General features: G+C 39.5%; 1 protein-coding gene across 1 annotated transcript in view; it reads left to right on the forward strand.

Annotated features, from left to right (window-relative positions):
* The first annotated feature begins 920 nt into the window (after positions 1-920).
* RANBP3L (RAN binding protein 3 like) overlaps positions 921-15,840 on the forward strand; it is a 58,343-nt gene continuing 43,423 nt past the window's right edge. Inside the window, exons 1-2 of the mRNA XM_055554612.1 lie at positions 921-1,188; positions 1,320-1,471. Of these exons, the coding sequence (XP_055410587.1) occupies positions 1,390-1,471 (82 nt within the window). The 5' untranslated portion in view covers positions 921-1,188; positions 1,320-1,389. The remainder of the gene's footprint in view (positions 1,189-1,319; positions 1,472-15,840) is intronic.

Raw genomic sequence — 15,840 nt, forward strand, 5'->3', positions numbered from 1 at the left:
ATTCTGTAAGAGCTTTCATAGCTCAGAGTACTCTTGGGAAGCTCTTAGGTACCTCAAAGTAAAATGAGGATTCCCACCAAGATCTGACTACGAGGTAAACTTCTAGTTAGGGTGTCAACTAGATACCCTAGCTGTTAGCACCAGTTTCCAAATGTGCCCTGGAAGATGCAGGTTCCAGACTCTGTGGCTAAACAGCTCTGCCTTTTCCTTTGTCCTGGCCCACAACCTCATTTCTGAATATATAAGACCTGTGAGTCTTGAAGGGCAGGATCTACCAGCATTCATTAAAATTTCAGGGGTAGCAGTTCCCAAGTTCCATGAAGGGTGTTCAGGATTTGTTTTCAAGCTGTAATGAAATATGCTATTATATGCTATAATATAAACGATTTTCAACATTTCAGTAAAGTGTGCTATTTAAGCACAAGAAAACACTGGAAATAGCTTTGTCTTATGATCTGAAAATAGTATCTAAGGGGAAACAGATCCGTGGAAAGATAATGTTTTCTGTGTTTATTTTTCTTCCCGAATTCCAAATAATTGCTTTGGCAGCAGGCGGCTCTAAAGCTGCCCCCTTCTGAAGACTCAGAGGTGTTTACAGAAGTTAAAAGTTCTAGCAGTACATTTCCATGAGCTCATTAGCAGTTCTCTTAGATTTCACGTACACAAGTGAATAGCCATGCAGTAAAAACTCCTGCTTTAAGCTTTCCTTTTAATTACAAACAAAGCAGCAGAAGTCAGATATGTGATTACTGCAACATCAGGGCATCTTTTTAGAATCCTGCTTTGGTCACTATCATTCAAAGCAACTCTAAATGCCATTTTCGCCTGCCTCTTTATGCTAATCAGCCTAGCCCACTCGGCTCCTCCTTCTTCCAGCCTCCCTTAAGAACTGTTCACTTTCAGCTGTCACGGAGGGAAACTCAGACCAGGCTTAGAAATCACTTGATTTAACTCAGTAGCACTTTTTCTTTCCTTTGTGTATGTGTTACTCTGCAGTCATCTCTAAATACTCAGGACATTAGATTCACATCAGCAGAAGGAGTCAATAATTGCAAAACTATAATATGTTAGAAAAAGGGTTACTTCACAGGATTTTACACTGTAAGAGGGGAAGTTTCAATGTGCTTTGAAATAAAAGAAGAATTAGTTGTACTTTTAACCTTCATGTGTAGGAGAAGCTACAAGTTGGTAAATATTTATTTCAAGAATCATGACTGGGAAGCACTTGGAAATGTATTAGAGAAGTAAATTTTTTTCCAGGCAAGGACAGGATCTGCTTGTACCTCTGTAGTTCTGGGTAAAGTGTGACACCGTTCTAGGTGACAGGCCAAGAGAAGGGATACCCTACTATCCTGGAGCCGCAGCCATACTGCCAGTACCTTGTCTATCATGCAAAGAAAAGGCAGTAGCCACCTGTTCAACAATGTGCACACCTGTAGACTGAAGCTTCCTCAGGAACAGCAACATCAAGGTGAGTCAGTCAAGCTAATGGGTGGTGTGTTTTGTGACCTCCTGTCCATTTGGATTCTTGGAAGGATGGTGGGCTGGGGAAGTACCTGTTGTGAATCTCTGTTGTGAAATGCTTTGCAATCTTTCATTTTTAAACTCTGAGAATAGACATAACAGTGACGCCTAAGGGTGAGTCTACTTGCATTCACTGTTGGTTTTTAAAGGGCTACAGAAGACCATAGAAAATGCCTAGTCCTTGGAGTTGTCATTCTGAAACTTATGTGGTTACATTTCTAGCCACTGTCATTTTTCTAGAGTATTCTGGATTTTGTGTAATTCAAAACACCTATCTAGGCAAGGCTGAATCATCTACAGGGGGAATTTGCTAAGAAAGGCTTTAAGTTAGTCTGGACATTTTCCCTTGTCCGACCACTACTGGTACCCTTTTGGATTTAGAGCCCAATCTTGTCTAAATCTCCGGCTCATTCATTTATGGGTGAAATAAATACATTCTTGGGTCTTTCCCTCTTATGGCTCTGGAACAAATGGAGACAGACAGGGGAAAGTGTCACATTTCACAAGATGGGCACTCATTCAGACAGAACTGTCTACCTTGCAGCCATTTTCACCATCAGTCTTAAAACTTCAGATCCACTGCTCAGCCAGCTGCATCAATTAGCAGCAGATGGTTGATATGAATAGACAGGAAGATCCCTCAGTCCATTCTGTCAGGGACACCAAGGACAGTTGTAGAAAAGGCTGGATGTCATGGATGACATCACCATCCAGATGTTAAGGATTTACCCCAGACATTTCTAACTTCTCAATATCCTCACAGGCAAACGGATCTGGCTACAAGCTCTTTCTTTTTCTACAGACACAGTTTTAGATTTCAGTAGCATGGAGTGTGTTGTCTGAAGGGCTGAAACTTCCCATTTGTAAGGTGGCATCTGTGCGCTAGCATTCACGTGAATGTGTCAAACTACCTCCCTGCTTCAGCCCCTGGACTTCATGCTGTCCAAGGCTTAGCACAGGGTGGGTAGAAAATACTTCATATTAAGTGAAAATAGCAAAAAATTTTAAGACCCTTATGAACCATCATGACTCATATAAATCATTTTGAACTAATTGCCTTAGGATGTGCCAGGGTTTAATCACAGCACTGTAAAATGGACTTGCTGCTCTATTAATGGACAATTCTAATTCATTTTAGGTTTTTTGTTTGCTACTCATTTTGTTTGAGATGTTGAAAGCTACCTTCCACCTCTCACAATTGTTGATGTAATATTTACTACAGAAATCTTGCTAGGGGGAGCATAAAGGAGATGGTAAAAATCACCTACAAAAATTACAACCTAAACAGATGCTATTAACATTTTAATGTATGTCTTCTAGCCTCTCTTCTATGCATATGTATAGATTATTCTTTTACTTAATTTTTAAAAGCAAATATAGACTTATTTTGTACATAAAGTTTGCAAACTATTTAACTCAACAATTGAGTATGAACAAATTCCCACATCATCATATATTCTTTTACAACCTTATTTTTAACAGTTGCATACTATTCCTTCACATGAATATAGGTAAATTCTTTCAGGTAATTCACTACTGCTGGATAGTTCAGTGATTTCCAATTTTTCACTATTACAAGAAACACTTGTTTAACATACACTAATGGATAAATTGTTGCTGAGATGAGATTATTCTTTTGGAAAACATTCTCAGAAGTGGAATTTTGGAGTCAAATGATGTGCATATTTTTAAAGATTTTTTTTTGGAGGGAGATAAATGGCCTTCTATTCAGCAGTGTAGAGATATAGTCTCAGTAATACTGGGTATTATTTTCAAGTTGTTTTTTCCAATTTTGTAAGTGGAAAATAGGATCCCACTGTTGTCTTAATTTAAGGCAGTTTGTCTTGATGGTCTCTCCCTTACTGGCCATATCCAGAGCAGCCTGGAAATACCACCGTGATGACATACTTCCCAAAATATCAGCAAGATTAGAAGTCTGGTCTCATTTCTCAGACCAAAGCTTTTGCCTAGAATATTTTGAAAGCAACCATATTCTTCCACAACTGAGTCTCAAGATATCTGCCCACATAAACCACAATCCATAAAGTTGTGAAGCATGCTAGCTCAATTCAGACTGGCCATTGACTGCTACAAGAAATGTCTAGAGATCTGAGTTGACAAGTGGGCAGATACTGGGCAGAGTTTGCCTTCCAGTTATAGTTCTGGAGTTTATAAGCATTTATTCAGTGTAATGGTTCTGACTTTGCCATCAAGCTATATTTGTACCTTGTTCTTAAGCAAATTCAGCAAAGGCCAAAGGAAGCAAAGCCATTTGTTTCAGAGTGAGGGCTGGCTGTGGATTTATTTGCTGAGGTATTCTGAGTGAGTGGCTTTGGCCTATCCCAGCCAGACCAAGATTCCAGCATACAGATTAGGATTAATGGACCTTTAACTCTTCTGCAGCATGAGCAGATTCAACACATATGCACTTTCCAATCCTCCATGCTAGAGGCTAAAGATCTTTATGTTAAGTCTGAGGTATTTAATGCTTTCTACCTAGTCACTCACAAAACATGCTTTTTTCGGTGATCACATAAATAAAGTCACCTATTCTTCAGCAGTTATCTGGACAATGACTATGCAGAACGCTGTGCCAGATGCTGGGGAAGTATGCTGAAATAAGCTAACTGAGCCACGTGCTTCCTGTCCACATAGACTTTATTTCCACTGCATGGAAACAGGTGCTATACAAACAGGTGCTATACTAGTCCAGAATGGAAGTCCAGAAAACTACTCTTTCTGCTGTCGCTTCTTCTGTGATAGTTCAGATCCATCTGTCTGTAACGTCCATCTGAGACCACATTTATAGACATTAATTTATATGTCTATAAAGACTCAACACAACGTTCAGTACACATTACATATCCTAGAGGGAATAAGTTTTACAGTGCTTTGAAGTTCACAGAGTAGCATCACAGACATTATTTAGTTATACACACGTGTATATATATAAACATGTGTATGGTTCAGTACACATTACATGTCCTAGAGGGAATAAGTTTTACAGTGCTTTGAAGTTCACAGAGTAGCATCACAGACATTATTTAGTTATACACATGTGTATATATACAAACATGTGTATACATGTATGTAATGTGTCTGTATACATGCAGGCATGTAGGACTATGTGTGTGTACACATGTATGTATACATCTTATTGTACTGTTTCTCTGAAGAACCTTGACCAATACACTACCTCACCTGATTATTATGAGAATTAAATAAGATAATGTCTGTGAAACTACTTTGTTAACCTCAAAGCATGTACATATATACATACTCTATGTGTACATACTGTGCTGTGCTTAGTCGCTCAGTCATGTCCGACTCTTTGCGACTCCATGGACTATAGCCCGCCAAGCTCCTCTGTCTGTGGGGATTCTCCAGGCAAGAACACTGGACTGGGTTGCTGCCCTCTTCCAGAGGATCTTCCCAACCCAGGGATCAAACCCAGGTCTCCCACATTGCAGGCAGATTCTTTACTGTCTCAGCCACTGGGGAAGCCCCTATGTGTATATATGTGTGTGTATATTTGTATATGTGTGTGTTGGTTGCTCAGTTGTGTCCAACTCTGAGACATCATAAACTGTAGCCCACAGTGCTCATCTGTCAATGGAATCCTCCAGACCAGAATACTGGGGTGGGTAGCCTTTCCCTTCTCCAGGGGATCTTCCTGACCCAAGGATTCCTACATTGCAGGGTCTCCTGCATGGCAGGCAGGTTCTTTACTGAGCCATCAGGGAAGCCCCATCAATAAATTTGTATATAGATATAGATATAGATGGGCTTCCTTGGTGACTCAGCTGGTAAAGAATCCTCCTGCAATGCGAAAGACCTGGGTTTGATCCCTGGGTTGGGAAGATACCCTGGAGAAGGGAAAAGCTACCCACTCCAGTATTTTGGCCTGGAGAATTCTATGGACTGTATAGTCCATGGGGTCGCAAAGAGCCGGACACGACTGAGCAACTTCCACTTTGTACTTTTGTAGATGTAGATATAGAAAGACACAGATATAGAGAGAGGGAGAGAGGTTATTTTTAAGGGACTGACTCACACGATTATGGAGGCTGGCAAGTCAAAAGTCTGTTGTGTGGGTCAGCAGGTTGGAGACTAAAGTGAGGATCCAACCAATGTTTCAGTTGAAGTCCAAAGGTTGTCTGCTGGCAGAATCCCCTCTTCCCCAGGAGAGGTCAATCTTTTGTTTTAGTCAGGCTTTCAGCTGATTGGATGAGGCCCACCAAAACTATGGAGGGCAATCTACTTTACTCAAAGTTCACCAGTTTAAAAGTGAGTCTCGTTCAAAACACTCTCACAGAAACATCGGGAATAACGTCTGACCAACTATCTGGCATTGTGGTGCAGCCAAGTAGACCCAAAATTAACTGCTACAGGAAAGCATCATTATCCTCATTTTTAAAGATGTGGAAACTGAGAATCTTCAAAGTCAAGTGATTTCTCCAAGGTCACCTGGTTATTAAAAGCTACGTTCAATGTACTGTTTGCTCTATGTCACTGTCTTATAAAATCCACAATTCCTAGTATTACAATATTAATTTTTTTCATTGGTCCATATTAGAAAACCTCTGCAGATCCAAGAGGCATTGGAATACCTCCTGATTTTCTTTGTATGTTCTGATACCAATTTTTTGACACCAGCAGGGTGTCCTACAATTTAGTTCAATTCTAACACGACTCAGAGTTAGCAAAAACATCAAGAGTTAGGGGCTCAGTCTCACAAGACTTCTCCCCTTCAAATACTGGTTACAACTTTCAGGTGTCTCCAAGATACTTACATTTCTGCCTGGCCCACTACACATTCAAGGTCTCTCACAACCTCTCAGGTTTTAAAGTTTGCTAGAACAATTCTGGCACCCCACTCCAGTACTCTTGCCTGGAAAATCCCATGGACGAAGGAGCCTGGTGGGCTGCAGTCCATGGGGTCGCTAAGAGTCGGACACGACTTCACTTTCACTTTCAATTTTCACTTTCATGCATTGGTGAAGGAAATGGCAACCCACTCCAGTGTTCTTGCCTGGAGAATCCCAGGGACGGTGGAGCCTGGTAGGCTGCTGTCTATGGGGTCACACAGAGTCGGACATGACTGAAGCGACTTAGCAGCAGCAGCAGAACAATTCACAGAACTCAGGAGAGCTCTATACTCATGACTGCAATTTTATTATAAAGGACACAAATGAACGGCCAAATGAAGAGATACATAGGGCAAGGTTAGGAAAGTCCAGAGCACAGGAATCTGGACTCTCAAGAGTCTTCTCCAATATCACAGTGCAAAATACAGAGCACAGGAATGGGTGCACCACTCTCCCAGGACATCAGTAAGTTCAACGACCAGGAAGCTCCACTGAGCTTGGTGTCTGGAATTTTTATATAGGGTTTCATAAAGTGGGCATGGTTGATTACATTATTGATCATTATTAAACTCAGTCTCCAGAAGACCTCCATACATTTCTGTTTTTCTTTCACCAAAAAGGAACTTCAAATAGACAATTTTGTTCTATCTGCAAAGCCTTTAAAGTCACAGACTGGTATTAATAGAAACAAATATAGACCATTTAAAAATTATCAGAAAGGGGAAACTCATATTCTATTCATTTATCATGTTCAAACTCACACCCAGGACAGAAATCTTTTCCATAATAAGCCTTCCTAACAGATGGCACATATGTGAGGATTTGGAAAATAAATGTAGTCACTTTAACTTCATTTTTCCCACCTAATACACATTAGGATGGCTATTATTAAAAAAAAGAAAAAACAGAAAACAATAGTGTGGTTAAGAGTGGAGAAATTAGAACCTTTATGCTCTGTTGGTGGGAAAGTAAAATCATGCATCTGCTGTGGACAATAGTATGGTAGTTCCTTGAAATTTTAAAATAGAATTATCCTATGAGTCAGAAATTCTACTTCTGGGTATATACGTCAAAGATGGGAAAGCAGGGACTCAAACAGATACTTGCTCACACAATAGCCAAAAGGTATAGGCAGCCCATGTGTTCATCAACACATCAATGGATAAACAAAATACATACAGTGGATTATTCAGTTCAGTTCAGTTCCTCAGTTATATCCAACTCTTTGCAACCCCATGGACTGTAGCATGCCAGGCCTTCCTGTCCATCACCGACTCCTGGAGCTTACTCAATTTCATGTCCATCCAGACAGTGATACCATCCAACCATCTCATCCTCTGTCATCCCCTTCTCCTCCCACCGTCAATCTTTCCCAGCATCAGGGTCTTTCCCAATGAGTCAGTACTTCACATCAGGTGGCCAAAGTATTGGAGTTTCAGCTTCAGCATCAGTCCTTCCAAAGAATATTCACAACTGATTTCCTTTCGGATGGACTGGTTGGATCTCCTTGCAGTCCAAGGGACTCTCAAGAGTCTCCTCCAACATCACAGTTCAAAAGCATCAAAGCTTTGGTGCTCAGCTTTCTTTATGGTCCAACTCTCACATCCATACGTGACTACTGGAAAAACCATAGCTTTGACTAGACAGACCTTTGTTGGCAAAGTAATATCTCTGTTTTTTAATATGCTGTCCAGGTTGGCCATAGCTTTTCTTCCAAGGAGTAAGCATCTTTCAATTTTATGGCTGCAGTCACCACCTGCAGTGATTTTGGAGCCCCAAAAAATAGTCAGTCACTGTTTCCACTGTTTCCCTATCTATTTGCCATGAAGTCATGGGACTGGTTGCCATGATCTTAGTTTTCTGAATGTTGAGCTTTAAGCCAACTTTTTCACTCTCCTCTTTCACTTTCATCAAGAGGTTCTTTAGTTCTTCTTCGCTTTCTGCATAAGGATGGTGTCATCTGTGTATCTGATATTATTGATATTTCTCCCAGCAATCTTGATTCCAGCTTGTGCTTCTTCAGTCCAGCATTTCGCATGATGTACTCTGTATATAAGTTAAATGAGCAGGGTGACAATATATAGCCTTGACGTACTCCTTTTCCTATTTGGAACCAGTCTGTTGTTCCATATCCAGTTCTAACTGTTGCTTCTTGACCTGCATACAGATTTCTCAGGAGGCACATAAGGTGGTCTAGTATTCCCATCTCTTGAAGAATTTTCCACTGCTTGTTGTGATCCACACAGTCAAAGGCTTTGGCATAGTCAATAAAGCAGAAGTGGATGTTTTTCTGGAACTCTCTTGCTTTTTCAATGATCCAACTGATGTTGGCAATTTGATCTCTCGTTCTTCTGCTTTTTCTAAATCCAGCTTGAACATCTGGAAGTTCATGGTTCACATACTGTAGAATCCCGGCTTGGAGAATTTTGAGCATTACTTTGCTAGCATGTGAGATGAGTGCAATTGTGCGGTAGTTTGAGCATTCTTTGGCATTGACTTGTTTGGGATTGGAATGAAAACTGCCCTTTTCCAGTCCTGTGGCCACTGCTGAGTTTTCCAAATTTGCTGGCATATTGAGTGCAGCACTTTCACAGCATCATATTTTAGGATTTGAAATAGCTCAACTTGAATTCCATCACCTCCCCTAGCTTTGTTCATAGTGAGGCTTCCTAAGGCCCATTTGACTTCACATTCCAGGATGTCTGGCTCTAGTCCAGTGATCACAACGTCATGATTATCTGGGTCATGAAGATCTTTTTTGTATCATTCTTCTGTGTATTGTTGCCACCTTTTCCTAATATCTTCTGCTTCTGTTAGGTCCATACAGTTTCTGTCCTTTATTGTGCCCATTTTTGCATGAAATGTTCCCTTGTTATCTCTAATTTTCTTGAAGAGATCTCTAGTCTTTCCCATTCTGTTGTTTTCCTCTATTTCTTTGCAGTGGTCACTGAGAAAGGCTTTCTTATCTCTCCTTGCTATTCTTTGGAACTCTGCATTCAAATGGGCATATCTTTCCTTTTCTCCCTTGTCTTTGCTTCTCTTCTTTTCTCAGCTATTTGTAAGGCCTCCTCAGAAAACTATTTTGCCTTTTTGCATTTCTTTTTTTGGGGGGATGGTCTTAATCACTGCCTCCTGTACAATGTCATGAACCTCTGTCCATAGTTCTTCAGGCACTCTGTCTATCAGATCTAATCCCTTGAATCTGTTTGTCACTTCCACTGTATAATCATAAGGGATTTGATTTAGGTCATACCTGAGTGGTCTAGTGGTTTTCCCTACTTTCTTCAATTTAAGTCTGAATTTGGCAATAAGGAGTTCATGATCTGAGCCACAGTCAGCTCCAAGTCTTGTTTTTGCTGACTGTATAGAGCTTCTCCATCTTTGGCTGCAAAGAATATAATCAATCCGATTTTGGTATTGACTATCTGGTGATGTCCATATGTAGAGTCTTCTCCTGTTGTTGGATTATTGTGGATTATTATTGTTATTGTGGATTATTATATAATGTTGTGGACTATTATTCAGACTGAAAAAGGAAGCAAATTCTGATACTTGCTACAACATAGATTATTCTTGAGGATATTATGCTAAGTGAAATAAGCCAGTCACAAAAAGACAAATACTGTATGATTCCACTAATATGAGATTTGTAGAGTTGTTTAAATTCATAAAGACATAAAGTAGAATAGGAATTGCCAGAGGCTTGGGCAGTGGCAGGAGGACGGGTTAGTGGGAAGTCACTGAACTGAACTGATCATCATTAAGGACAGTCTCAGCTTTGCAAGGTGAAAGAATTCTGGAGATCGATTATACAACAATGTGAAAAAAGTTAAAACTACTGCACTGTATACTTAAAACCAGTTAAGATGGTACATTTTATGGTATGTGTATTTTACCACAATTTTTTTTAAAAACTATGACTTTTCAAAGCCATCCCTAATTACATTTCTGAAGTTAGACTTAAAAAAAAAAAGCAAGTAAAAATAAACAAATGAAAAAAACCAACTCATTTTTCTACTTCTAAAACCAAAGTTCGGGGGAAATATTCCACTTCCCAGAAGATATTTCTTTGAAAATATTAATACAGCTAATAAAATCCTAACTAGATTTACCAATAAAAAAGAGACAAAAACATATCGAGAATGATATGGATTGTCCTTATAGGTCCTTCAAATATTAGAAGGATAATAAGGGAATATTATAAACAACACCGTGCCAAAAAGATGCAGAAAAAACATAATCAAAATTCAACATCATGTAAAAAAGATGCAGAAAAAACATAATAAAAATTCAACATCATGTAAAAATTTTAAAAGGATTTGGAATGGAAAGGAACTTTTTCAACCAAATAAAGAACTTTACAAAAACCAACAGCTAACATCATACTTTTAAGAGAAAGGCTGGACACCTTCCTGCTAAGACCAGAAGAAAACAAAGATACCCATTGTAATCCCTACTACTCAGCATCATACTGAAGGTCCTAGAGAGTGTACTAAGCTAAAAAGAAAACAAAGGCTTACATATTGGAAAGAAAGAGATAAAACATTTTTTATTCACAGACAAGTGATAGTCCATATAGAAAAATCCTTGGGAATCTACCTCTACCCCCCAAAATACTAGAATAAATGACTTCACGAGGTCACAGGATAACAGGATAAAAGTCAGTATTTCTATATATTAGCCAAGAATAATTGGCTAAAAAAGGAATAATTGGCTAAACCTTAGTTGTCTGCAAAGAGATGAAATTGCAGATAAAGATTTGTGCATGTGTGTTTTTATAAGCCGAGAATGGATAGGACATATGCCAGTGCCACAGACTATAAGACCACAAGACCAACTTTGTTATAGGGACCTTCATTCTCAATCTTTGGCATTATGTGCCATTTTTCTTTTTGAAAATTGAGTAAGCTAAAATTAATTAGTAGAAGTGATTGTTTTGATAGTGTGGTGAAGCAAAGTGGGTTTAGAGGGATTTGTGGAAAACAAACTTAAAGATAAGGAAAGAAAAAGAGAAAACAAATTTTACCCAAAAAAGACCATAATAGACGCAGCAAACTTCTTTCTATAATTGTGAACATTTCTCACGTTTTAAGGCTGAAGCTCAAGATATAGTTATCTTGCTTGCGTGACTCCACTTATATGAGGTACCTAGTGTAGTCAGATCCACAGAATCAGAAAGTAGAACAGTGGTTACCAAAGGCTGGTGGGGGCAGTGGAATGGGGACTTTGCGTTTAACAGATATGGAATCTCAATTTGGGATGCTGAAAAATTTCTTGAGCTGTATGGTGGTGATAATAATATATTTTGAAAATACCTAATGCCACTGAACTATATTTAAAATGACTAAGATGGTAAAATTTATGCTATGTATATTTTCCCACCATAAAAATGCTTTAAAAAAAATGTCACATAATTATAATATTTCGTCTCATCCTTTTATCTTGACTTGTCATAATAGCTCAATGATCATAAAAGCTTGAAGGAAAGAAAATGAATACATGTAAAAGATTGTTCTCAGTTTTTTTTTTTTTCTTTTAAGACTTTTGCAAATCATATGCATTTGAAAAGTGGGAGGTTTTTCTCCTGTGATCTTCTTTAGCACGAGGATCAAATGTTTCTGGGAAGGTTTACAAATTGCTACCTGGCCTTCACTTCTCTCAAACTTGTTCTGATACAGTACAGTGAGACCTTGAATGCTGAACCACCCACAGGCAGCCCAGTATCCCTGCTCCATTTCTGTGCCCAAGGGGTCACAGGGCACTTCAGTTCTCACCAGCGGAAGGTGAAGGTGAATGCTGACCTCGGGGGATGCTTCTGCCAGTTCCCAGGAGGAGAATGGGGTCGGGGACTTCCAGGTTTGTGAGCGGGCTGGCAGCTCTGCTCCTTTCTTGTTAGGCCTCCGAGGTCTTGTTCTCAGTGGAATAAGATCCATTTATTCCTGTGAAACGGGAAAACAACGAGCCTTTTCTCCTGCTAGCTCAAAGGCTTAGGGCAAAGAGACGTACGTTTAAGGAAAAGAGTTTGGGAATTGTAAGAAGTAGCAGTCAAGCCTCTCTATCCAGTCTTAGAGTCCATGGGGGAATTTAAAAATAGGGTGCTTCTGTACTGAAAAGGAACAGCTTCAGTTTATCTAGATTCAATCTATGCAGTGGCATTTCAGCCATGTTGACTATTAGTAGTCTTTGTAAAGAGTGATTTAAGTACTACTAATATGATATTTAGTGTCAAAATCACCTATTCAATTTTAACAGTGCAGAGAACACTAGAGAATTACTTAAAATTAACAGACACCATTTTAAACCTGTATAATATTTATCTTCAACATGGCATGAAACCCAGACTATATTTCCATTCCCTCCTCCCTCAGTAAAATGAAGAGACCCACTTCTAACATATGGAAGCATTTTCACACTGCAAGTTATTCTGAGGGGAAAATATGTGATTTATAAATGCTGTCAAATGCAATATGTATTTCCAAATGGCACTGAGTGGACTAGGAACATTGCAGGACACATTCTGCATCTTTATTACCCCAAGGGCAAAAAGGAAGGAAGGGTGGAGAGGAAGAGCCAGCAGCCCTTTCCGGCCTTGTCAATCCAGAGGGCGCACATTTGCTGCTGACAACCACATTCACGTCATTGAAGATGACAGGTAACCTGATCACAAAAGCATACTTAGTCTATATTCTCTATGTAATATTTATAGATAAAATAACACCTTCAAATTATGGAGAAATTGGGTATGTTTTGCCAAAAGTAATGTATTCTTCTGAGTCATTTTTGCCAGTGGCTGAAAATAAAGTATTGACATGGAGGTTTTAAATTGCTAGGCTCACCATGCCATTTGCCTGCCCATATTCTCGAACAAACCTTTTAAAAGTCAGAATACAAACAGAAAATGGTAAGAGTAAGTGAAGCATCTTGCAAGTTTGGGCAAAACAGAAGTGCAGGAAGATACACATAGTCTGGGATGATAGATCGACCCGTCGCATAAAGACTACAGAAGCAGGAGGGCTACTGCAGCCCAGGTACATCACAGCATCAGAAGGAAAACTGTGAAGCAGACATTTAACTAAGCCAAGAGGGAGCCTTCCTTAGAGGAAAAACCGAGAGGTTTGGAGTCGGCTCTCGTGTATTTTGGGGCTTCCTGGGTGATGCTAGTAGTGAAGAATGTGCCTGCCAATGCAGGAGACATAAGAGACCCAAGTTCAATCCCTGGGTCAGAAAGATTCCCTGGAAGAGGGCATGGCAACCCACTCCAGTGTTCTTGCCTAGAGAAGTCCGTGGACAGAGGATCCTGGTGGGCTACGGTCCATAGGGTTGCAAAGAGTCGGACACGACTGAAGTGGCTTAGCACGCACACACACCCATGTGTTTTAGTCTAAGATTTCTGAGTACTAGCTGTGTGACCCTGTGTACATTTTGTAATTCTGAAACCTTAGTTCTCTCATGATCCAAGGGTCTAATAACTTACCTCTTGAGGGTTGTATCATGTAAGAGCTGCTGTTTACTGAGCATTTCTCACATGCCAGGTACTGGGCTTAGCATTTTACCTCCATTACCTCATTTAATCCTTACAACTTTGTCAAGTCTTACTATCCCTATTTAATTACAGATGAATAAATTTGGGCTCAGAGGATCAAATGACCTGCCTTAGCTCACACAGTTAGTTGAGGAGATGGAAATTTAATTCAGTCTGGTTTTTAGCAAAGTTTAGGTTTTTAAAACACACTTCCTGCCACCAGAAGCCATTTACTTAGTCACCAAAGATTAATATACTTAAAAATGTTTTATAACAGGTGAAGTGTGATGCAAACATACATTTTCACATTACACATATGCATAGAAGAAACACCATGGGAGATCAGCAAGGTCTAACTTTTAGGTCATGTAAAGCTAAATATTTCAAAAGGCAAAAGGTTTAAAAATAGTCATGATATGCAAAAGCATGCCATATGGTACTGTTTTAAGAAGAAAGAAAAAGAAATAATTCAAAGAGTCATGTTTTGACAGTGAAACAATAGTAAAATTTAATGGAGTATGTTGTGTAGGCTGTTGAAAACATCTGTTGGAAAACAAGAAGGTCTTCGTGCAACCATTCAACTCACTGATCATTCCCCAGTATAAAGCACACTGCACATGACAACCATGTCTTTTGGGATCCATTACAGAACTCTCAAAAATGTAAAGCCAGTTTCCTCCGTCATCACTGTATTTTGATCAACAGTGATATTGCCAGATGCTCTGTATCAAATGACCTAATGAATGTTCTCTGTTTTTTAAAATCTGTGAACTTCCATATTTATAATGACATTATGCATGCATGCTCAATTGTGTCCAAGTCTTTGTGACCCAATGGACTGTAGCCTGCCAGGATCTTCTGTCCAGGCAAGAATTCTGGAGTGGTTTGCCATTTCCTTCTCCAGAGGATCTTCCCGACCCAGGGATGGGTCTTGTGTCTCCCGCATCTTCTGCACTGCAGATGGATCCTTTACCAGGGAAGCCCTATGATGACAATAGTGAAGTAAATGATTTAAAGAAATGAGAATTTGCCTTCAACTGAATTGTTTCTGCTGCAAATCTTCATATTCTAAAATGCAAATGAAACCAAGTCGCTGGCCATAGCCCACTGTCACATATAACTGGATTATAAACTAAGCAGAATGATTTGGTGTTGAGGTTGGGGTGAGGTGTTTCAGGGCCTTAGGCCTACCTCCAGAAGGGTAGTAAGGTCTCTGTGTGATACAATCTCTGGTTCTTTTTGGTTCTGGCTCATATCAGATACTTTATTTTTATGTCTTGGTTTTTCAAAACTGATCTGTGTCTATATTTAGACCAACATACAAACCAGGCAACAGGAAAATGGGGCAGCAGAGGATGAGATGGTTAGATAGCACCACCAACTCAATGGACATGAGTTTGAACAAACTCCGGGAGATAGTGAAGGACAGGAAAGCCTAGCGTGCTGCAGTCCATGGGGTCGCAAAAAGTCAAGCATGACTTAGTGACTGAACAACAGCAACAACACAAACCAGTGGAGAAAAGAGTCTAAAGTCTTTGGAATTTATAGTGAATAGATCTCTTGAAGATTAGCAGCATAAAAGCAGATGAATTCAGAAAGTGGGATGGATTAGACAAAGTTCTTGGTGGTAATGGTTGTTTTCAGTGGGTTGAGAGAGAGTTTTCTCATCTTCTTCTCCAATGTCCTTTTTAGAATGCCCCATTCTGAAAATGAGTCATTCATCAGCATGGTATTGATGAGAAAAAGAATAGCTTCCTTTGTTTTATTCCTTTTTCTCAAGTGTGTGCTCACAATGAATCAAAAAGTGTTAGATTTCTTAGAGCAGGCAGTTTATAACTCCATTTCCAACAAAAGTCTAGAATAGTTCAAAAAATTCACAATTGGGTTGAAAAGAGCCAGTATTTTCTCCTTTTACTTGATATAATA

The sequence above is a fragment of the Bubalus kerabau genome, chromosome 18 (genome assembly GCF_029407905.1).
Source record: "Bubalus kerabau isolate K-KA32 ecotype Philippines breed swamp buffalo chromosome 18, PCC_UOA_SB_1v2, whole genome shotgun sequence".
NCBI lineage: Eukaryota > Metazoa > Chordata > Mammalia > Artiodactyla > Bovidae > Bubalus > Bubalus kerabau.